At 41.2% G+C, this 26,033-nt stretch overlaps 1 protein-coding gene across 2 annotated transcripts in view; it reads right to left on the reverse strand.

The window, feature by feature from the left end:
* Positions 1 to 26,033, reverse strand: part of LOC129186620 (plexin-A1-like) — a 195,374-nt gene that overhangs the window by 25,352 nt on the left and 143,989 nt on the right. For both annotated transcript variants that reach the window (XM_054785046.1, XM_054785045.1), the window contains exons 11-15: positions 14,352 to 14,448; positions 12,892 to 13,082; positions 5,984 to 6,135; positions 1,577 to 1,700; positions 1,345 to 1,481 (exon numbers count right to left, since the gene is read on the reverse strand). In XM_054785046.1, the coding sequence (XP_054641021.1) occupies positions 1,345 to 1,481; positions 1,577 to 1,700; positions 5,984 to 6,135; positions 12,892 to 13,082; positions 14,352 to 14,448 (701 nt within the window). The remainder of the gene's footprint in view (positions 1 to 1,344; positions 1,482 to 1,576; positions 1,701 to 5,983; positions 6,136 to 12,891; positions 13,083 to 14,351; positions 14,449 to 26,033) is intronic.

Below are 26,033 nucleotides of genomic sequence, written 5' to 3' on the forward strand. Positions count from 1 at the left end.
TTTTCTCCCTTAATAAAAAAAATCATTGAAAAAATGCATTTTGTGTTTAGTTGTGTTGCCTATATTAATATATATACTAACATACTAACAATCATATACAGTATAATATACTAATATTAGTATATATAATATGCTATAACACACTATATAATATACTAATATTTACATTTGTTTGATGATCAGAAATATTTAAGTGTGACAAAAAAAAAAAGAAATAAAGAAGGGGGCAAACACTTTTTCACACCATTGTACATACGTACACACGCATACACAGAGTATACAGTATGTAAGAACACGGAATGTGCAATTGCCTTTTATGAATATAATCCCTGCTGTCACTCAGGATGCAATTTTAACAGGTTCCTCCATGCATGCTCAAACAGAGGGGGCACTGAAGAGGTGGCTGAACAGAGAAGAAAATGAGGGTGTTTTTTTTAAGATTTTCCACATTCCACTAGTCCTCTGTTTCCATGGCAACTATTTTCACAACACTGTCATCGCTGAGAGTGCCTGTGGTGTCACGTATGTATTTCTGACAAGGTTGTGGCCAACACAAAAGAAAGCCAATGGGGGATACAGAGCGAAAGAAAACGTGAAAGAAGGAAAACGGGTTGCAGGGGGAGATAAGCGGATGAGTGACTCGGGGTAAATAGGTTTTGATTAAAGTTGAGGCCCTGCTGAATACAAAGACACATTAAAAAGACAGACGCATCCAGTTCATTACTTTGGCCATAAAGGTTATTGCTGCTCAGTGAATGAAAGGCCAAGACTATTATGTTCACCTTTCTCAGAGTGTGCTACAGAGCTTTAAATTGGCCTTTGCTATGATATAAAAAGAACTTGATAGGTCCAAGCTCATTAGATCGACCTGTCACTTGTTGCCTTGGAAAAGGAAACCAATCTATGAAAAACAAATGCTTCAAAGAATAAAAATATAATAACTCAACGATGCAGTTATTACCAAGAACGTATCTAATTTGCAACCACTGCAGAGGTCTATTTGGAAACCCAACACCATTTCTGGGACAAATACACCTTAAAAGTTACACAAAAATGACAGTCTAGACCAGGGGTGTCCAAACTTTGCACATTGTAGTGCACTATGATGCGTTCTGTGACATTTTCTTGCAAATACAGAGTGGTCCACACCGTAGTTTGTCAAAAGAATGAAGGAATACTAGAAATCTTGGCTAGTTAATACACAGATTTAAGCTAATCTTAAAACATCAGAAAAATAGTGCAGAAAGCAAAATGTGATGTTTTTTGCAACACTGTTAAATTCCTTGGAAACTAGATGATAATAAGAACAATAATAACAGACAGATATGCAATAGATTTACTCACTTCTCAAAGCGGCAGGCATGGAGTCCTATCTTTACATACACAGCGCTGCCTGCGTTAAGATTACTGCCTTCTATGGTGATCCTTGTTCCTCCAGACAGCGGCCCAGTGGATGGATTGACATGGGCAAAGTATGGAGACTGAGAAGGGACACACACAAGCAGACAATAGGACAGGTCAATCGCGGCTTTGAGACCTAAAGATGTTGACTTTATCCTAAACCAGCAACTCTTACCACAAAAGTAAAGGCCTTGGTGGAGACAGCTTTGTAGTCAGGATGAATGCAGTCCCTCACACACACTTCCACTTGAGCCTCCTGCACCCTGTAACCTGTTGCATCATTCAGTCGACACACAATCCTGGAAAAGACAGCAGAAGGGGACATGTTCATGGTAGTCTGTGGCTTTCATTTTAATATTTGCATTACAATTACAAAGTAGTATTGTGAAGAAACAGGCTGAACAAAGAGCAAGAGAGGGAAAGGAAAAAACCCAGTACAAAATGTAACAGCACTGCTGTCATTTGAAATAAATTGTTTCAATAGCTTTATAAATAAAAACAGACTAAATGTCCTATTAGTGTGAACCGCAGAGCCGTAAGCCTCACATTTGGCCCGTGGCTCTGGCTGGCCAAATGAAAAGCCACTGGAGAAATGACTGAGTGAGGGGAGGAGCTGCAGTGGAGCCCACAGGGCAAACACTTACACACGCACATGCACTAACACACATTTCACCCAATGGAGACACGCTTGACTGTTAATTAGCCAGTGCGAACGAATGACACAGAAAGAAAGGCCAAGAAAGAGGGAAAGAAAGGGTAGGCAAGAACAAAGTACAGAGAGAGAGAGCAAGAGAGAGAGAGAGTAAGCGGTGAGCATCAGGGTTAAAGTGAGCGAGGCTGATTAATTGAACAAGCTCATATCCTACACATCTCCTCGGCTTCCCTCACTCCCTGAGATGAGTTATTAACTCCCCTGTTTCCAGTCTCCCAGCAGGTGGCCATGGCAACTGCAGTGCCACTGCATTTCACATTCTGATGCAGTAGACGTGTACGTTCATTGTTTCTATTTTGCCTTTCATTTATTCCCTTGACTCCCACTAGGAGCTGTGATTAAAATGCTGGACAGCTCTGTTAGAAAGCCAGCTTCACTTGCATCACGTTCACCCAAATGAGATGCGGTTAAATTGGGCTGTTATTAAATGGCTATAAAAGAAAATGTTCATGATGAATTGATGAGAATTTGATGAATTATATCTCACTCAATCAGTGGAATGTAATGGCATGGGACAAGGCACAATCTATCTAGAAAATAAGGAATGCCAATCTTGATATGAAAATAACTAATGATGTCCGTGCTATGCAGTGCCATGTCCATTTAGTAATGCAACAGGTAATGTGTGCATAGTCTGTATGATAATAGTGTCATCAGAAAGGAACATGTAGTGGGTGCTACAGTCAGTTACTTGCTGAATGGGTACATCGGCCAACAAATATAAGTGTTAAATACAGTATATGTGTTAAACAGACTGCATGCAGTGGGTTCCTCCAGGTGCCTAGGGGGCGCCAACATTTGAATCTACTGCAAGCATTATATCCCGCCTTCTCCTGCTTTGAGTATGTAAGCTACAGTATGTCAACGGAACACACGCATGTGCACTTGTTATGTTTGCTGTCAGCTAATGATAGCAATTTGGCGAAGTTTACCTACTTACATTAGCTATCATTGAATGTATCGTGACAACATGATTGCAAATTGTTGATCACCTCTCTGAGACTGCTTGTGTGTGTGTGTGTGTGTGTGTGTGTGTGTGTACGTGCCATGGACATATACGTAAGCAACAAAAGCCATGAGTGACAGCCATGAACGGCAATAATTTTATTCAGGCCAAACAAAAATGTATTAATATTTTTATGCAGTGTAATTCAAAATTGTGAAAAATATGGACAATGTTTTTGTACAGTCTGTTCTTAGCTTTAGTTTTTCTTTACATTTTGATAAAAATCTCCAAAATTATTCATACACTTTATAAATACAAGCATTCTCAATCAGAGGCGTCCAACGTCTGGCTTGGGGGTCATTTGTGACCCACAGTGTTTTTTTGTTTTTTTTTAATTGGCCTGCATCAATTTAAAAAAAACAACATTAAATGCGGCCAGCATCAGAGCATTTTGAAGGATGATTTTTCTATAAACATATGTAACTGCTTAGCGTGTCTGAACTTGTTATTATTTAATAAATTAAAGAGGTGAATATGAAAGTGGAAAAAATTGTGTAGTTGATTACAATGCTCCAGCTCAGTGGTTCTTAACTGGTAGGTCGTGACCCACTCCACCTCAGTGGGCTGGAAGGTCTTTGCCAAAAAAAAAAAAAAAAAAAAACAATGTCCGTGAATGCGCCTCGCATGGTACTTGCTACCACAAGATGTGTGCCACGGTTATGGGTGACTTGGTCAAGCTTGAGCGGGCGGGGAAGGACATCGAGTGTGGACTTAATGCGCCGTCCGTCCGACACACAGCGAGATAGCTAGATACAGTACCTGCTGGAGAAGAACGTGGCATAAAGTGAAAGCTCACATTGCATTGCATGGGGGAATTCCGCCCGCAATGTCGACTACAAGGAATAGCATGTATACTGGGGGGCGTTTCATACTCAGTTCGATCTATTGGCCCAGGCAGAGGTAATGGTTTAATTTACTGTATTTTGAACATGTATACAAGTTACATAGGAATACATCACATAGTACAACTCACAGTTCCACAGCAAAGCAAGCAAAGAAGCAAGGTCCTCCTATTATGTTTAAACGTACCTACTGAGTGTTGAATCAGAGCAAGTGGACTCGCTTGATTTTTCACTTCTCATCCATGTCCACGTGCAAATGCCCAGATTCAACTCCCCAGAAGATATACTTTACAGCCACTTTGTGTTCAGATATTTTTTACATTTGTGGATAAAAACTTGATGATCATGAAACTTGTTTTGTGCCGTGTTATTTTGAAATACTTTAATTCAAACTGCACTTTCACTTTCACTGTCTTTTCATTAAAAGGGACTGCCAGCGCTTAGCAAAGGCGCCTGCGCATCTGTGTGCCACCTGGGGTGAAGCTTACATGCTTGGAGCAGGAAGAGGACGGGATATAATGCTTGCAACGCATTCAAAAGTATGCATCCTCTGTTGCAAACAGACCCAATAATACTTTTAACAGTCCCTGTTTATACTTGCAAAAAACATTGAAACAATTTTTATAAGATTCTCTAACACATCTTTATTTATTTTATATTTTGTCTTTTGCCACTTTCTTTTGTCATTTCCTGCTAGAAGATACCGAGTCAACAAATAAAAATGTACTAACTCTAAATTTGGTCACCATATGATTCCATTAGTACGACTTAATTCTATACGTCTACATTGTGCTTAACAGTGCACCTCATTTTCTGCAGCAGCCGACCTTTGACCTACAGCACCAGTCCCATAATCATGTGTTTCTTGTGTTACAGCTCCGACAGGGTCACAAGAATGAAGAGAGTAACCGTCCACTAAAGGTGCCGCATGGCTAACATCACTTTTAATTAGCAGGACAGCTTGACTGTCAAACCACGCCCTGCCCTGCCTCCTCTGGGTGCTATGGCAACCAGCCAATACAGCATTACACGACAGACAGGGTTAAACACTGACACTCCTGTGGTTTTGGATGCCATCACTAAGACAAAATGAACATGTGGTAAGGAAACATTACAGTTCCACCACACATTGCACGAGGCAGATGTCGATATTCCCTGTGACAACGATAGGATAACTTTATAAATTACAAACAACACAGACGTGTATCCAGCATTATTCCACAGCCATTTCGGGGACAACTGTCATACGCAGCTAGAGCTGTATAGCATTCTGTTGTCCTAACTGTCAAACCATCAAAGTCAAATTTGTGATATTCCCGTCCCCGTGACAGGCACAAATAAGACAAATCTGCTGGGACTCTTGTGCAAAAGTCAGCAAGTCTATGATTTGAGTACAAATGACAGCGACAGAACTGAAAATAGAACATTGAGGACACCACCAGCTGTGACAAGCATCCCCACCTATTTAGTCTTAATATATGCATTTCTTCCCACATCTGAACCACAAGCTTCTGTTTGTCTTTTGATTGGTTTACTAATGCAGCTCAGATAATATTTCTCTAAATAGACGGGTGGAGTATGTGTAAGAAAATTGGACTCCACTCACAATGGCCATCATGGTTCAGAAATTCCCAGAAAACATGACTTAATCAGAGGGAGTGTTCACAGGGCAAAGCTTTCATCTGGGCTTTTATGGAATATATATACACCGCCCAACTCAAATGTCATTACAAATCTGTCAGAGGGGGTTGACTTACTGTGATGAAGGGGGTTAAATGTGGTAATTCAATTCTGATTGGGCTATAATTCTGATTGATAGTTGGGGGGAAATGTTTCATGTTAAATTGGATGCCATTTGTCTTAACATTGACCTGCACTTTAAGTAAGCAAGCACTAGAATGGATTTGATCTGAAGGCAGAGCACAGCATTGAGCCGCTGGAGAGGAACAGTCATAGCACTCAGTGTTACATCAGCATTATCAGAGACAAAGAGTGATGAAGAAAGAGATGATGTCAACATACTGCTCAGCGCTGATGTACTGATCTTCTTGAGGGTTGCAGGCCACTTTTCCAATGCGGACTCCATTCTGGATGTCTTTGAACTGCAGACCCAAATTCTCACCCATGATCGTCAGCATGGTTCCTCCCTGTCTGGGCCCAGTCTCAGGAAACAGCTGCATGGAGAAGCAAAGAAGAAGGAATACTGAGAAGAAAAACTAAAAATCATCCATCGACACAACTTTGAGTTCTACACCCAGTGGTACGTGATTAAGTGAGATGAAAAATGATAGAGGATACATTACTGCAACTTCAGCTCAGTCGAACGTTCACAACCTGCCAACTCGCATACGACTTCCACCCAGCCCTCACTTACAGCTCTCTTTTGACCTCGGGACGATTAATCTAGTGAACACAATTACAGCGCACAGTGACCTATGATCCGCCTATTTCCCCTAGAGTTTTGTGGAAGGTGGGCAGAGGTACTAATGGCTACCCGTGACTAACCATGTCGCTAATCACTGCGTCATTCATCCACAGCACAGACAGACAATAGTCCCTCTGGTAATCAGTCATTACTAGAATAATTAGGGCTAAGGCTAATTGGATTAGAAATTGATGGGGGGTGGGGTCATCTGCCGCAGTAGTCTGGGAGGAGGGTAAAGCACATGCTGGAGGTTCAAGTATTTAAGGTAAGGATTTTGTATTCACCTGTAGACCTTCACAGGAGGTGTACAGAGAGAGTAATTGTATCCCCTCTTTGTTTTTTTCCCCTCATTCAATTTCCCAATTTCCGATACTTACACATAAATTATATATATATATATATATATATATATATATATATATATATATATATATATATATATATATATCTTACTAAAACTGAACTGACGAAAACCGCATCTGGTTTTCATCGACTAAAACTGGGATCAAGTTGTCACATATAGAACTGACTAAAACAAGACGCATTTTCGCCCAAAAGACTAAGACTAAAAATAAAATGGCTGCCAAAAAAAAACACTGATTTGGGAGTTTTATGACTTGTATGGGGAATTTCACACCATGATCAATTTTTTTCCAAAGCACAGGAATATTCCTCAACTTTACCGACTATTGCTCACTGACCTTTGTAGGGAAATGATTAAGAGAAAAGTGATTGAAGTTAATAGGACAGCTGTTCAGGAAAGTGAGCAGAAACACACAACAGGATCAAAGGAAACTTACATGCAGGCCAGAGCTGAAATGCCAAAGTGATATAATGATGAAGTGTTACTCCAACGGCATCTTTGCCTTCTCCCTCTCGCCCTTTCCTTCTTCCTCTCTCTGGTTTTGTGTCTTTTCAATTCGCTCCATCTCTTTTTCAGTGTGCATGAATGCATGTGTTTTAGCAGGAGACAAAAGAATGATTGGCACACAGTGGCGCAGCAGTCAAGAGTCTCCAGATATGGTAATCAAATCTCTTTCTCTATTCGGCTAGGCTTATCAAAACACACATGCAAATACAAAACTTGTCATTTCCACAACCAAACAACACAAACAAAAAGCAGTCTTTGATAAAAGCCACCAGCTCCAACACTCACTCTATTCTCCCCTCGCAGTCACAGCTCTCTACTTCCATTCAAAGTCTCTTTTTCTCTTTCTCATCTACAACTTGTCCCGTTGTGTCAGAGGCTTTACGCCAGATCTATTGTGGCCACCCGAGCGGCAGTGCAGAGATAACATCTACTAGTTAGAAAATGGGGAGAAATTCAGGCGGCAGGGGGCAGAGAGAGAGAGATGGTCTAAAGATTGTGCAAGATGTGCTTCACAAGTTTATCAGCGCAATCACAGCAAAGCAAAAACGATAGACTAGGTGAAGTTTAGTTAAATTTTTTTTTCTTGTAAGGGACAACAAAGAAGAAACAAATGCAATTGTGGCCAACATTCCCTATTTATAAATAAGATGTTCAAGTATTCAATAGGCATCAACTTCTTTTGAGAATCTCTCTCGAGGTAAGTAAAGTGCCATGAAAACTTGACTTGATTTGAAATCTCAGAGGCATTTAAAGACAAAGTCTTGTGTGAAATGTTGGTTAAAGAGGAGTTGAGAGCCTACACAGTGGAAATTTAGGAGGAATTGAATGGAAGAGGATGTGAAAAGTGCAATACAGGAAACAAAAATAAGACATTTTTATAATGTTGAGTAATATGATAAGAAATAAGAGACGTGGAATGATGGTTGAGAATGGCGGTGGCTAAACTACATATGGAGCCTTTCTGCAAAAGCAAAAGACAAGCCAAAGTAAGTGACTTACAGTGGTGTGAAAAAGTGGTTGCCCCCTTCCTGATTTCTTATTTTTTTGCATGTTTATCACACTTAAATGTTTCACATCAAACACATTTAAATATTAGTGAATGGCAACACAACTGAACACAAAATGCAGTCTTTAAATTAAACTTTTTATAATTAAGGGAGAAAAAAAATCCAAACCTACATGGCCCTGTGTGAAAAAGTGATCGTAGTAGACATTCTCCTGATATTTTGTTGTCTTATACGCCATAATGACTTGCAGAAGTGATCCACTTCTCGTAAGCGGAAGACGACGGACTTATGTGCATTCGTTCTTTCTTCTTCTATGGTTAGGGAGTGTCACGTGGTTCCGTCTGCGTGCCTGTTTACAGCGCCACACGCAGGTGTGCCTTCTGTATTGCATCGTTTTCACTCAGTGATGTGTTCCCATGTGGATGCAACTGCAACTGTATATACTAATCCGGCACAGTGTGGATGCAACTTTTTTTTCAACCCGCCAAAGAAAAAATCCCAGGAATGGGCAGAGCGAGTTCCAAGATGAAAACCACTGCTGAACAAAAAGAAAATTAAGCTCGTCTCAATTTTGCCAGAAAACATCTTGATGATCCCCAAGACCTTTGTGAAAAAGGTCACAGGCCGCCGACTCTGTGGTCTGACAAGACAAAAATTGAACTTTTTGGAAGGTGTGTGTCCCCATTACATCTGGCGTAAAAGTAACGCCACATTTCAGAAAAAGAACATCATACCAACAGTAAAATATGGTGGTGGTAGTGTGATGGTCTGGGGCTGTTTTGCTGCTTCAGGACCTGGAAGACTTGCTGTGATAAATGGAACCATGAATTCTGCTGTCTAAAAAAAATCCTGAAGGAGAATGTCCGGCCATCTGTCCGCGACATCAAGCTGAAACCAACTTGGGTTCTGCAGCAGAACAATGATCCAAAACACACCAGCAAGTCCACCTCTGAATGGCTGAAGACAAACAAAATGAAGACTTTGAGGTGGCCTAGTCAAAGTCCTGACCTGAATCCTATTGAGATGCTGTGGTATGACCTTAACCCCCTACAATGTGGCTGAATTACAACAATTCTGCAAAGATGAGTGGGCCAAAATTCCTCCACAGCGCTGTAAGAGACTCATTGCAAGTTATTGCAAACGCTTGATTGCAGTTGTTGCTGATAAGGGTGGCCCAACCAGTTATTAGGTGTAGGGGGCAATCACTTTTTCAGACAGGGCCATGTAGGTTTGGATTTTTTCTCCCTTAATAATAAAAAAGTTTAATTGAATAACTGCATTTTGTGTTCAGTTGTGTTTTCTCTATTAACATATATTTACTAATATTAATAATATATAATATACTAATATTAGTATGTATAATATACTAATATAATATAATAATCAAAATCACTTAAGTTCTTACATGAATAGCTACAGCATTGTACTGCCAAAAAATAACTCTTATGAGCTATTTTTGTTGTCATTGTTATATTTGTACAAACAAAGGTGCATTTAATTGTAAAAGGCATTAAAACAACAAACTCAAGAAGCAAGGGTGGTTTAAGAATTTTTTCATGACTGTAAATCACACTTGCATAAATACATGATCACAAAAAACAGACTGGAAGGCCCATGCAAAAACACTAAGAATACAAACCCCCCACACGTAGGCACAGCCTGGGTTGTTTTAATTGGTTTCTAAGGGCTAACAGTAATGCCTTTCCATTCTCTTGGGGGACAGGAGGCTGTAGATGATGGATGACGGAGGACCAGGCAGCATCCAAGGCCAGTACTAGGACACTGCTGCACTACACTTGGGGACCAGACGTGTGTGTTCGTGTGTTTTAGCTTATTTGATATAAATGTTCCAAAGCTCAACCTTTTCAAACTTTTCTAGACACCTTTCTGAAACAAATGCTGATTCAACTAAGTTCACTCTGGTTATTGGAAACATAATTTGTCCAAAACCAATCACAAGAACCTTTAATCATCATTTGCTGTGTTTGGAGCCTATCATAGGTCCCAATACTATTAGTTGAACCGTACCAAACTTCATATTCTTGAGAAAAAAGCTCAAATGGGCCATGCATACTCATAAATGACACCAGATGGGTTCAGAGCCTGCTGCCGTTGGAGCTATGGATAGTTCCATTAATGTGTGTGTGTGTGTGTGTGTGTGTGTGTTGTTGTTACACTCCCGCTTGTGGTGTTTCCTTCCACATCTGAACAGAAAATTCTCTGGTCCAAATGAAATTAGCAGCTAATCCGCTAGCTAATGGATACAGACCAACTAGCATTCTGTAAAAACGAACAAAGCAGTGTGAATCAAGGAAGAAGACATCAAAAAGGGGGATCAAATATGGAGAGAGGGATTTAAACAAATGGACGGTAAGAAGTGGAGTAATATTCAATTTGTGTGGCGGCTGTGTTGCTGTTCTGGAGAACTAAAGGATGAAATGGCTGCAGAGAGGAGAGACTTTCTTTGTCGCCTGTGGATGTTCTTTAGGCGTTAAATGTCACACTGTAAATGTCAAAGGTGGCGAAAAGAAGTGAGGCTGGCGGGGAGGCTCAGTGATAAAGAATCCTCCAGTGGTTCACCGGTGAATCTCTTCTTCTATTCCTCTTTGTCTGCAAAGTTCCTCTTCCTGCTGTTATTGGTTTTCTACTACACCTGCTTTTTGACTGCCACCAACATCTTGCCCTGAGGCCAGGATTCATGCCTCAATATGCACATGCTTTCGGGAACACATGCAGCAAACACGCCCCCACCACTGCTCTCTCGCATGCACACACACAACCCTTGCCTCTGTGCGCTTGTTTCAAAGAGATAACTGAGGAAGGCGAGAGGGAGAGAGAGACGACGAAGGATTTATCAATGTGCCAGTGCCCCAATTATCCAATACCTTCATTATGTATTCTGAGGAAGGAACCAGTCACACAGGAAATGTACTCAGGGCTCAAGTAAGTGTGCAAGAGTGGAATATGTATGCACACATATTTCACAGTATTTAAATAAAGAAAACTGCCGCTTCTCCCCAAAACGAGATGAGTCTTCATGTTCAAAGCTTCAAAAACATACCAGTGAACTCCAATATGTATGTGTGTGTATGCTGCAGTAAACCAGTCCCTGTGGTGAGCTGTAGGGACAGTGACCCAGGTCACAGTGAGACGCAGGCCACCTCCACGGTTACGGATGGCAACAGATGGGTACGCCATAGTGTTTATACGCCCCAGCCCACCCAGCCTGTCAAGATGTGTGGCACATACACACTCAGCACTCATGGTGGGACACAATTAGCACACTCCCCATTCGGTTTGTTTGTCTCTCTCTTGTTCTATTACACACTCTCCAGACAACCATACTCTGCCTCCTCTGGTGGGAGTGTGTCGGTCTATGTGTAGTCATCATCTCTAATCACATCAGTATGTTCAGTTTCGCTGTGTGTGAATCGCCTCCTCCTGGCCAGCCCATCTGTGTTGTGCTTGCAGTCATGGTAATGTGTCTAAGATGTCGACCCTCCCTGCTGACGCCAACCATGCTCCCTTCCCTCACTAAGGCCAAACAATGATACAGCAAAGGCAAGGAAGTTCAACTTTCTGCCCCATCTAATGGACTGCCTTTGGCGGTCGGTGATTCCTGTCAACCAGGAAACGATGGGTTTGAGTTCTTGAGCAAGAGGCAATCAAATCTCTGTTACAAAGTATATATTGTCATCTGAACCCCACTGGGCCCCTGACCACCCTTACACAAACCTGACATGTTTGTTATTTGGAATGTTGAGTTGCTGGGAAACACACAACATAGGCACGGAAGGAGTACTTGTTCAACTTTGATTTAGTGACTTAAGAAAACATATAATGTTCAATCCAGGTCTAATTTCCTCCTATATAAGCACAAAAAATGTTGAATTCTTGACAATGTGTATGAATCTACAATGCAGCTGGCAAAGTCAAGGTAGTAGCCCTGAAGGTAGTAAAATTTGGGGACGTTTATACCAATGCACATTCTGGTTTAGACTGTTTTGTGGCATGGCTTTGCATTCTCAATAAACTGTATATGATGTGACATTTGACTTCTACTAAATGTGCCCAAAAAGAAGACTGATGTAATTTCTTAGTGTCATCTTTGAATTGCAGTGTATTTCGTACCTGGGCCTTCAGTGGAGACCTAAGTCACCCAATCCACCATTTAATAACACCACACAATGACATCACGTCACAATTATACAAACCATCAATTATATACAAACACACAATCTAACAATACGTGGCATTAAAGATTTGGGAATGAATTTGTTGAATTGCTTCTCATATAGTTAAAGTTAATGGGAACGTACATTGAGAAACAACTGCTCATCATCAGAAAATCCAGGTTAATATATCAAAAAGAAGGCTGGAAGTTGCACGCAAACAAAGTCACTCAAACAAACTACTTCTATATTACGAGTGATATTATGAGTAATATCTATATTACCTCGTATATTACACACATTTAAATGATATGAACTCAATTGACTTGTGTCTATATATTGTGTAAATATAAATATGTTCATTCAGTGTTGCGTGGTTATTGTGACCACGTGTGCGCTGCGCTACTCCACGCATGTCATATGTAAGCATCTGTCATGTCACAAGCATGGCTTACCTTGGTGATCTTGGGGTGCGCACAGCGGCTGTTTCCCGTGGTGGCGTGCATCCAAGTGCTCTCTGTGGGAGTGCACTCCTGCCTCAGGGAGCACTTCTTCTCTTGTACACACCAGCCACACTCAAACCTGGGGTTGGCCTTTAGACACATCCCACAGCTTCCTCTGAGTGCATAGCACTTATACAGGTGAGCTGTGGATCAAAGGTAGAATGGCCTTATTTGCAGGCAAAAACGAGATAAACAACCTGAAGCCTACAACAGATTGAAGATAACAAAAATTGTATTAACTTTCCGTAACCATTTCAAAAACTGGTTCAATGTCACCAACTAAAAGCAATATTCCCTCCAAATGCCCCAGGAATTGTACAGTGAAATCCTCTCTGTCTCTCTCTCTCTCTCTGCTATTCCATCCCCAAATCCCATTGGTCACGGAGCAGCTTTAAAGCAACCCCGTACCAATTACTCCCTGCTAAATGACTCCTTCCTAATTACATTAACATATCAGTATTTTCGAAAATGTCTCATACAACACATGATGATTATCATGATTGAGAAATAGGTTGGGGGCTGACAGTGAAATGGGACAGATGGGATGAAGGAACAGCTTTGGGAAATCGTTTTTGGATGCAAAAACACATCACAAAGATAAAAATAGAAATGTTGTGACCGATTTGAAAGCGTAACAGTTTATAACAGTTGTGAAACATATACAACCGTAATACCTATGTACTGGATTGCTAGCAGGATAAAAACACAACATTAAAAAACTGTGCTTGTGCTCTGAATGACTTTTAGTATGAAATTGCATTACAATGAAATCGCATTACAATGATCGCTGATTCAGAGTAATAAAATATAATACACGTATAAATCATATTACATCCTGGTGTTGTCATCTGCAATCCATATTGAAGGTGGCAATGATTTTACTTTACCTCACAGCACCCTCCCTGCCATGCTGCACGGGCTGGAACAATTATGGAGACAGCACTATAAAGATAGTCCTACCAGCAATTATATCCAGCAGACATGATCTCATTGTCTCCTTCCAAGGTGGTGCATCGAGTATGCCTTTAACCCTAAACATTATCACTCTTTGGTTGACAGGCAAGGAAGGTGTGGTATAATTTTGTTTTAAATTGTACGTGAGTAGGCTTGTAGGCGGATGTACAGTAACTACTGTATAACTGGCTGGCTTCAAAGTGTACAGTATTATGTTTATGGCAGGCCACAAATGTCCAGGAGGGGACACTGTGGTAAGTGAGGGTTTAGCCTTACAAGAATGATTATGTTCATATGGGCAATAAACAAAACATACATTACTACTGCTGCAGTAATACGGAACCATAAGGCACACATCCAAACTCGTTTGAGATGCAACTGTACATTTTTATCAACCACAAGACAGCTGAAACTCAACCATGACCCATAATGACGATGGATTTGTATCCTCAACTTACCTTTTATGTTATAGGGGTTGTCAATGTTAAAGTTTCCATTCCAAACCACAGACAAATCCACTGGCAGGTCACTGATGTCATTGCCCTCGTACGCATACTGCAAAAGTACAAAATAAAAAATAAAAATTCAGTCAAGATAAGCATTCAGATTAGGTCAAATTATGTGAAACAATACTATTAAGAACTTACTATTAAGAAACAATCAGTTCACACATTGCAAAATGAAGACAAAACATGCCAAAATAAAAAAGCCACTTCAGCTGAGCTGGCGGCTGCTAGTACTGTCTGCAATGTCATAACCTGCGCTGCTCCACCAGTTGAAGGGCCATAAAAATGAATGATGAGAGACAGGCTATATTGTGATTTTAACACACCGCACATTCTCACTGCCTGGAAGAGCACGGAGTTGATTAAGAGATGACTCATTCTATTCAGTGATGAATGAAAAGCTTAATATATCTCCCACAATAACATTCCCATCTAATTTCATTTTTGCATCCTGAACTAATAAGAGATGAAATGTAATTGACTCTTTGGCGGCATAATCAGTTTTATGGAATCACTTTAAATGAGACAACAAGATTCCAAAGCAGTGATGTGATAGCAAGGCATTAACTGCAAGAAAAACAGAAATCTGTCTAATGAGACTCTGAAATTATCCATGCCGACTATCAAGGATAAATACAATTGAGTTTAAGAACTTTTACCACATTCCCCGATCTTCCCTCCATGCAATGCGTGTGTTTGATAGCTACCATGGCTGCAGACACAAAACAGTCCATGTTAACCTATTGCCTCTGTCAGTCAAAGGCTATCCTCTCACTCTCACTACCAGTGCTATGGTCACTACCGTCAATGACCCCAGGATGAGCGATAGCAGGACTATTATCCTCTACTATAGCAGTGATAAAATCCTATGTGAAAGCCCTGCGCCTGAAGCTATAGCACAACACAAGCCTATTCTAACAACAACTTCTCCATTCGATATCAGCCACTCCAACGTGATACCAGGAGATTTATCGAGACATCAGTAACAATGGTGAATTGGAATTATTTGAGCGCCCTCAAGTACAAGAAATGTGCATAGAAAAGATAAGAAAATGAGAGTGAGGACAGAGCAATGTCACAATGTGCGAGTGGCTGATTAATTCATTCTTCACGTTTGCGATTGGATGATTTACACTGAGCAAGCTCTTAAGGCATAGAGATATTCAAATTAGGGAGAATGTCTCCATGCATCTCATGGGAACTCTGAGTTTGCTCCTGAAATTTAATTCAAAGGTTTTACATCAGACAATATTTTCATCGTTGTTTGGCAGTGTAGGTTTACACAAAAACGATCCATGGTAAATGATTTCCATAAAACTTTTGGAATGGAGAGGTATGTTTTGGTATAGATCCAGGATTGTACTTTGAGGAACACCGAGGTGTACAATTATGTCGCTCGACTCGGCTCGGCTCAGCTCAACTCTTTTTCATTGCAAAATAGTGTTGCAGGAAACTATGAAAAACATGCCACATTGAACGCATCACCTGGAAGAGACACGAACAAACAACAGCAGCAGGGGAGAATGAACATCTGCTATAGTTACTTCTTGGTGCGTGGCTGTTGGCCACAGTTGGTCAAGAAACAGAGGCCAGTCAGAAGTAAGTAGGCATGTTTTTCAGTTAGGAGCCAGAGCCTTTCAACAGAAAAAAGAAAATTTTTATAGTATAAAAAAGAGAAGGGAAATCTAGCAGACAAATGATGGAAGAAAGCGATAGGTGGTGGTGAAAAAGCCAGACATGATAGAAGACAGAAGTGCAAGAGCAATGGGTTGGTGGGGTGGAAAAGGGTGAAAGGATAATACAACAGCAAGGGTGAAGGAGAAATGGCCAAGGGAAAGATGGATAGAGAGAGGTTATTGTGCGTTATTCTGTGGACACCATTCATTTACACATGGAATAAGAGGCTGCGGCTGGGCTATAAACGGCTGAGCTGGTGGGCTCTAAAGTGAAATTGGCATTTTCAATTTGTTTCCTGACATGTCTGGTTGCTTGGTCTTTTCACACACTCTTCTTTCCATCCACTTTTCTCTCTCTCTTTCTCCCTCCCTCTCATTATTTCCCCCCTCTGCTTTTTTACAAACACATCCCATTCTTTCTCCCCTACCTCCATCTCACAGAAGTCCCGCAAACAAATACGGATTCCTTCATGACAAATACCAAATAAATCTATACTTCGGATATGCATTTTGTGAAAGGGTTTGCAGCATAGCCTTCGAATACTGATCACACAGTCTGACAAATAAAGTGGAATGAGAAATAAAAGCACACACAAACACAGGAAGACACACAACAACAAATACTTGGACATCAGCTGTAATTCCGTCCTTCTAAATTCAGAAAATATAAACTTTTCAAATCATTAATTTGTTCTTCCCTTCTTCCCTCCTCCACATTAGACCACCCAGCCTGCTTGGGAATGGGAATTCTCCTCCCCTCTACATACGACAACATGTAGAAAAAGTACTTTCTATGCATTAGTCAACACAAATTTGTTTTTTGAACACACAGGAAGCACGGCTAAAGTGTGGTTCCTCAGTGCCTTTTCACCAAGGGTCTATCTTCAAGTTCATACTAGCAATAACATTTTTAAACCTATATCACAAAGCTGAGATGCAGTTCTTCTTGATAGCATATCTACATTTGTTGGGTTACAAAATACTTAAGTGGGCCTTGCATCTTTTCATTTATCAGCATGTGGCCCTTGGTGGAAAAAGTTTGGACACCCCTCCTTTACAGGGTAGACATTAAAGATGCCTGCTTGTCAATTTCTACACTGCCTGTGCTCATACACGGGCACATGAACAAAACATGTGACAATAGAACTCGCCCAGTGTGTTATTTTACACATTCATTGATAGTATAAAAAAAGGTGGAACTTCAGTACTGCGCTACTACTACTTCCTAGCCAGTCAGTGAACCTGCCCCTGCTGAAAGATAAATATATGATAGATGCATGTCGACCTTTTCACCCTGGTGTTTTACATCCTGACGAGAGTCCCTGAAAAGCAACACCCCATACAAACATAGCAAGTACTGAGAGCGGAGGTGAACAATATGACTGCCTGCCCCCATGCTCATGTTTTGGCATTGTTACAGGTGTTTATGTTTTGACATCATCCTCAGGGGACACTCTGTGGGGAGAGAGAAGACGCTGGGATTTGTTTGTACATGTACCTTACCCAAGAAAAACAGATCTGTCGGCCAACGGCAGTATGTGCATGCGTGTGTAGGGTTGGCCAGCGAGTCTTGAGCATCGATGGGAACCCCGACTAACATTCTGAATCTCCCGGGATGGTTCAAATTTTTCAATTCGGATTCCTAGTTCTCCGACCGGAAGAAATAGCCACGAACACCAACAAAGAAGAAGTGTCTCAAAAGTATGGCTTAACTTCCTAAGAAAAGAGCATCAGGCTCAATGCAACATTTGCAACACGATATCATGCAAAGGAGGGTTCACGACCAACATGCTACAATACTTCTGGATTCATGGTGTAGGAATAGAATGCTACATACAGTGTGTTGGACCTCTAAGCAGTCAGAATCAGGGAAGTCAAACACTAAATGATGTCTGTCTCACGCCAATGTCATAGTGGGTTTCGGGATGCCTGCGGATGCCGTGAAAGTTTGGTGTAAATGTAAATTTGGATGTGAGCCATGGCTGCAGGATGCAGGTTATTCACGTGCACAGCGTGTCTCTTTTACCGACAGTCAAGAGACCTTCTTAACCAACACAACACAACACAACACACTTCTGGCCTTCAAAATAAGAGCGCTGTGCACCACAACCTGTTTACTTGTTGTAATAAACTAAGGATGTCATAAAAATAGCTTACACCAACACTGAGGCAGCAAGCAAAGTATACTAGTGCTAATACGGTAGCTCAACTCAAATATCCTGCTAACATTAGCCTGTGTACTTTTCCTAAGCGAACCTTTTACAAGTGGTTTGCTTGATATTCTGCACTCAAGTGAGTGCATGTCTAAGTGGCTGCAGCATCACAAACTCGCTAACACATAAAAAAACAGCATACGTGGAAATGTTTTTTCACAAGCTTTTCAAAAGTACACATCTTTTGTGAAAGTGTACTATACAAAAACATTTATATTAAAGTTGAATGGTTTGATATTTGTATAATGGTTGAAAATAGCTCAGTGAGAAATTCCTAGTAAAGTTGCTGAAAAAGTTAATATCAAACAAAAGATTTCAGAACTCTGGTTAGCGCCCTCATTTAAACCATGCAAACTTTTACGATCCTGCCTTAAAAGCATCGGAATCGAGAACTGTTAGTTACCAGCATTGAAACGAGGAATCGGAAGCGGAATCATTCTAATTCAAACGATGCACATACATGTGTGTTTAATGGGCATTGGATGCACCAGAGAGGTGAGAATATTAGGGCCCTATGAAAGCCATTTTATTTTTTCCCAAATTCAGATTTCTTTTTTCTTAATTCAGTTTTTTCCATTTTTATTTTAAGAATTCCCCCCACAAACGTTCCTTCTCCTCACGATTACGGCATTTCATTCACAATATGTCAATTTCCAAGATATTTCACGTTTAACAGTAGATTCTGTTTTCATTGGCCAATTCCTCGATTCTGTCCGCGATTCCGTTCCTCAGAAAATATAGGGCACTAGGATATGATCCAATGCTCAACTTCTCTCATTGTACCATAGGCTTATTCTACTTTTATACCAAATGAGCATTTTGCTCAATACCTGTCTCAGCGAGTATGCATAGTTTACTCGCTGCATAACCAATTTCAATGTGGAAATACAAACTTTACTTCCAAAAGGTCAGTATTTGCATGTGCAAAGAGGACAGAAAAATAATCATGCTACTAAGAAAATATCAAACAGAAACAGTATTATTTAATGGCACAGTGAATGGTTTTAAAAGAAGAAGCAAGCAAAGATGCATAAAAAAGAAAAACTACAACACAAACTACTGCTGTAAAAAGAGGTGGGAGAGGGAAATGTAGATGGATGGTAGGAGGAGACAGGTAAGAAGTAACACTGGGTACATCGGGCACCTTCTGTGAGGGTCACAGCCTGATAATTAGTCATGTTGAAGGTGTGTGTGCGAGCTGGACAGCTAAAAATACGAAACCAGCCCAGGGCAAACTAACACCCAAGATAGAGTTGGTTAGTATCACTCTCTCTCTTCAAGGTGAGGAGAAAAAAGTGTGACCTCCTGTAAACGACAACTCTACACTAATTTAGCCACAAAGGGGATGTGAAAGCAAGCAGACTGGACTGCTGGCCCATGTGTCTTACCAATGGCCTGTTGCAAATACAAATGTACTAGATTGATCCCAATCAAGGATCAAGTGGTAATCTGTCCTATAACTCAGTGTGTGTGTGTGTGTGTGTGTCATATAGAATATGTGGGATCAGACTGCGTGGAATCAGCTCCGGCTCATAATGGAGGCCTGTTCGCCTGTGCTAATCGCTAATGCTAACAGGATTGGAGCATGGCCGGACGCAGTTACTCAGCTTATCTCTTCCGCACACACAAGAGGACCACACACACATGCACGCACGCACACGCACACACCCATACACACACACATTCATTTCATGGATGGAGAATAAAAAAGAGCAGAAGGGGACAAAAGTGCTGGCTTTAGGGGAAAAAAAAATGCTGCCACAGCCTATGCATTAAGATTGTGTAGGATTTCCACAATTTTGGAATTATTTGCAGAAACATCCATTTATTTCAACATCAGCACCATTTTTCCTTCTTGGCTGACTTTAGTCCTTCCTGTACTGGCCAGGCTTAATTGACATTTAACATTTTTATGAAATAGTCATCCCTAACATGCATGACACTATGCAACAAGTGGCTGCATGTCTATATTTCACCACTCCTGCTACCACTGATTGTTGATTAATCATGCCTTGAAGCTGTTGTGGCATGAAAACAGGAACATTCAGAGATTCTCCCATCATTCAACTGAGTGAGTTTATAGCGTTCCCAGTTACGAATATGAGAGATTTTGATGGAATTTACCATCCACCCATCTTCTACGCCACTTATCCTCTCCAGGGTCGCCGGTAAGCTGGAGCCTATCCCAGCTGACTTTGGGCGAGAGGTGGGGTACACCCTGGACTGGTCGCCAGTCAGTCGCACATACAGACAAACAACCATTCACACGCCTTCATACTTATGGACAATTTAGAGTCGGCAATTAACCTAACATGCATGACGCAAAATTATAAAGGTGTGAACTCGCTTGTTTAATTGGCCATCAAACCTTCATATAAAACTGAAGACATGGATGGGTGGGATGCTACTGCAAAAGCATAACCTGAAGTCACGTAAAGGTCAGAGGTTGCAAATAATACAAGGCTCAATATGTTGAAGAAATAGATGATGAAAGTGGAAGATGGGTGGAGATGCTGACATATGCTTGGAGCTAAACAGTCATTAATTCTTATTTATCAAGGGGAAAGTAGGGAGCTCTTCTTCACCTGTCATAAAAGGGGAGTGGCAGTGAGACAATGAACAGCGAGATGAGGATGGATAATGACCAGGGGTAACGGACTGAAAGGACATTCACATAAATGAACAACAAAAGTCAGCACATACAGTATGTTGGATGACTGCTGTGGCATCTCTCGTGTTTATATTGTATTAGGCTGTGCAACATTTTGCTGCATCAACGCTCTACCAACCAGTGCCATGGCTCTCATTGGCCCCATCTCTTTTACCGAGTGTGTACTTGGGAGTTTATGGCTATCTTAAAAAAACCTGACCCAACAATAGTAGGAACACACATACACATACACATACACATGTACACACCCACCCACACACACACACACATACAGACTCACAGACACAGAGACAACGTAGGTGTTTGTGACACCATTAAACCAGTGTGGCTGGTGTTAAAGGTGCTGTTTGCCTTGGTTAGGTAGTGTACCAGGGGTGCAAACTCTCAAATGTGCTGCAAGCATTATAAACCCACCCTCTTCCTGCTCTGACATTGCAAGCCACGCCCCATGTAACACACACGCACGTGCGTTAGTTATGCTTCTTGTCAGCTAATAGCAAATAACGTTAGCTATCATTGAATACCCTGTCATAACCACACACTGACTGCAAATTGTCAGTAGCTTCTCTGAGACTGAATGAACAGTAATGAGCAGTAATCATTTTATTCAGGCCGAACAAAATGTAACCAAGTTTAACTTTGAATTGTGACAAAGAAAGACCATTTTTTGTTCAATCTGCTCTTTTAAACCACTGTTAACGAGCGAGTGGTGGTGTTCTTACATTTTTTGGTTTAAAGAATTGTAATTTGAAGTCAAAGAGGGACAGCACCTTTAACTGCTGTCACTGCAGATATGTTTGGCCTATTCTAGACCTCTATTTACTTCAAGTATCCTGTCTGCCACCCGCCTCTTCAGACAAAAGCAGATTATTTCTCAGCAATGTCCTTACGCTCTCCTCCAAAGGTCTATACCACCACCTTTGTGCCAAACAGGACGGGTTTTTAAGGGTACCAACATAACGGATCTCTATTTATTTTGGGCACCCTTCCGTTTGAGAACCTTGGATGCACCTTGTCCTGTCACATTTTCTGGGCCCAACACTTGTGTATTCAGCCTTTTTTACCCTTTGCTGCCACCATAGTTTTTGTTTGATGTTTGGCACAGCAGACGTCAGCCAAAAAAAGTTGGCATGTGTAATGAGTGATGTGGATCACTGACGTGGATCGCTGACATACTGTGCACACATCTCAGTCATACAAGGAAAGAAAAATAGCACAGTCCCTCTGAGACTTCAAAGGTGGCTGTAATCATGACAAACAGGTGGGGTAGGATGCAGTCAAGAGTCTCAGTGCCACTCTGAAATCATGTTTACATGACCACTACTACAGCTACATTTTTCTCCAAATTTTGCACTCCCTCAACCCCGCATTCTACACCATTATCAGCCACCACTCTCACTCCATCCACGAGCAAGGTGGCAACCTTAACCGGAAACTTTAGAACTTTTTGGAAACGTGGCTTATGATGCTTTTTCCCACCACCAAACTTGCTATCTCTTGCTATCTGTCCTCCCTTTTCTGGTGTGTGAGTGCTTATGCGTGCACAGACAGGAGTGGCTGCCTCCACTGCCCAACTGCAATTCATCATCATTTTATCTCCTTTAATTGGATGCCATCAGGACCCCTGATACTTCCCATCTCTCCTTTACTTAACAGCTGCTCTCGACATACACACACAGACTCACATCCTATCCCAAACTGGATTTTCTCCTCATTCCCGCATCTGTTTTTTTCCTTCTCCTAACTGGTGTCAGAGAAAGAGGGTGATGGAGTGGCCCAATGGCTTATCAGATAGGAGGTAATGGTGTAAGGCCCACACAGATGTTATCTGTCCACTCACTTCCAGCCCTCCAGGGAGAAACCTGAATGAAGAATAAAGAGGTAAAGGGGAAGCATGGAAGACTAAAAAGGAAAAGGAGGAAAAGAGGCAGGTAGGAATAGACAAGAGGAAAAGTCCTGAACTCGTCCAACTTCCCTCGCACACCTTTGACCTTCCAGCAACACCCAGCTGTGGTCCATCAGCCTTTTCTGACCCCGCATTGTGGTCATGTGATCGAACTGCCTCAGAACAGGCATTGTGTGAATCTGTGTTTATTTGCTCCTTTAACCCGCCTGCCACTCTGGGCACAATATCCCTACCCACAGCTCAGACTCTGATTGGCTGTGGCCCCTGAGCCTTGACCTCCTGATTGGCCTACACAGCAGGAAGCTTCCTGGGCTTGGTTGGAAAAGTGGAAGAAGGGGATTTAGGTGGCAGCTTGTTATTTTAGTTGATGCTGACTGGAGCTAACTGCTACCATAAGGGCTGACGGGTGGCTATGCTATCTTTGTAGTGATGAGGGCTTGTTTGGAGGTCTTTTATTTTTGCAACAGAAAAAGAAAAAATCTGCCTTTCTCTGTAATTTACTTCCTATAATACCTCCAATATGCTCTCATTTCATCGTTTTAGAAGTTGCAAAAATGACTACAAGTATTAATACAATATTGTTTGCCAGAAAACCTTTTTTTTCCCTATGGCATTGTCATTCTCATGTCTTATGCGCCACCTCCTCCTTGTATGTACAGTAAACTAAGAAATACCATAAGGATATGGATATTCTCCCACCATAAGCAGTTATAGATTGGTGATACCCAAGCAGATCAGTATGCAGCTGATGTTACACTATCATATATCATGTGTGTCTTGTACATAGTTAGATATTGGCAGTGTCCTGTTAGGGGATACTTCTTAGGGTATTGGGTTATTGCAGTCAGTGGAAGTCAAGCAAAGAATAGAAAAGTAGACTTTAAACATGATCTGACTGTGGTCATCCTGTACATCCTGTTGATAGGTGTATTTTTTTGAAAGAGAAGAGATTGAGTTTTGGCCTCAGGGGAGACTTTTGAGACAATTTTCTTCCTTACATCCTCTCATCTTCTCCCCCCCATGTTCTTTTCAATATCACTCTTCCTCTCACTGTTCTCTATTCATCTATGCTCCAATTTCCCTGCTCTTTCTTGTCTGCGCTCATCTCCATTTTTGCAGTGTCCACTTTTACATCCTTATAAATAAATTCCCTTCCTCACTACTGATTTTATGTTTCACCAGAGATATCCTCCTCTTTGCATCTTGGCTTGCCTCTAACCCCTAATAGGACTACTCTTCAAAAATCCAGTCTTTCCTCTGAGCTTCTATTCCGAGCACGTGTGTGTTTTTCAAACACAAAGCTAAACTGTGGATTAGCATCATCGTGTTTATTGACTAGTGAGCCTCCTCTACTCAGTGTTGTAACAGTGGTACACTGCAACTAGACACACATACAAAGACGTCCTGGGATCCATAGCCTGAGGCATAGAAGAGGGTGTAGTGGAGACACAGGCGGCAAATGAATAACTTGTATCACCTTACCCTTGAGTCAACTGAGGCAAGCGAGTTAATCCAGTAATACAAGTACACTTCCTATTAAAATACCAGTGCAACAATTAAATTATTAAGTGATTAGTTAAATGGATGAATGAACACTCAACATGACTTATCTTTATTGAAGGCTTGTTGTTGAAACGGTGATGACTATCTGTTATGTTAACTAAGGAACCTTTACATTCCAATCCTATTGTAACAGACGATACCGGCGTACTTTGCTAGTTCTTTCTTGAATTCAATCATGTTTCTCACCTTCTTTATCAAAGTTCTGGCACTTGTAACTATTTTTGGAGCTGTATTTAATTAAAAAAAAAAAAAAAAAAAAGCGAAAATGATGTAATATACTGTATAAGGCACACAGACAGACAGCCACGTGACACACCAAAACAAAAATAGAAAAAAAAACAAACACATTCAGACAAAGTCCGTGGTCTTCCCTTTGTCCGGCTTGCCTAGACTTACGATGAAGTAGAATCACTTCTGTGAGTCACTTTGGAATATATAATACAAAAAAAAAATATCGGGAGAGTTGGACTGGGAGTCATGCCAGTTGACATTTTCAGACATTACGTTGTCTTTGCTTCACTTTTGGTCACGTGACGGCGACGGGGCAGTGATCGATCAGAAAATAGCAATTTGCTTGTTCATACAAACGACAAGCCGGCGTTATCAGATTTTAAAAATATACAGTTTCAGGGCACCCAGCCGTTGTTGTGTGAATGAAACGCTGAAACAATAAAATACTTTGCCATTTCAACCTGAAAATGTTCCCGTGTGGACAGCACCTGAGCCATCAAAGCGTGGATGCTTGGTTTGGGCACTCGACGAGTTTGTTAGGCGCACTCTTTGGCCGTATGATAACGGAGACATATTTTTAGCGATAATTTCAAAAACGTACAAAAATCAAGTTTCACAGTATTTTAGAAATGCATATTTTCAATGCTGTTTGGCCTTTTATCCACACACAAACGTGTGCTTTTGCCCTTGTGGAAAACTTCAGTGTTTGTGTGACAGGTAAAACAGAGCATTTTGGCTTATGACTAGTAACTGTGTTTAAGCAAGTTTATACAGCTGGCTTCTTCTTTATTGCATATATTGGATATAGTCTTTTCTTCATCAATACTTGGCCATGAAGTCGACCTGCAGCAGCTAATTGCTAACAAGGGAGAGAAGTGCTGACAACCCAAGGCTAATTACCGCGAGCGGCACATCTACTTTGTGGACATTAAATAGAGAAACTTGGCCAGGGTGAGCTTTTGCTGCTGCTTAACAGCTACTATCAAGAGTTGATGTAGACACAACCCTGTCGGTAACTAATTAGCTCTGCTGTCAACATCTGCCATTAACCAAACCTCAAATCTGTCAACATTCCTTTGTGTGTGTGAAGTTTACTCCGACACACTCACCTACAACATGAACAGCACATCACAAGCTCACACTTAAATGTCAGCATGTGAGACACTAGAAAAGACAGGAAGTTAGAGAAAAGACAGGAAAGTGAAAGTTTGACAGACAGGAAAAAAAGAAGGTAGAAAGAAAGATGGGCTCGCGAGACAGAGCGAGGAAAGGAGAGTGAAGTAGAGTCAATGTGTAAACAAGATCAATCCGCTGCAAACTAGCTTCACAGGCAGACTCGTACCTCGAATTTTCAGCCCCAGTGGAGCGCAACGC

Source organism: Dunckerocampus dactyliophorus, chromosome 8, assembly GCF_027744805.1.
Source record: "Dunckerocampus dactyliophorus isolate RoL2022-P2 chromosome 8, RoL_Ddac_1.1, whole genome shotgun sequence".
Lineage (NCBI taxonomy): Eukaryota > Metazoa > Chordata > Actinopteri > Syngnathiformes > Syngnathidae > Dunckerocampus > Dunckerocampus dactyliophorus.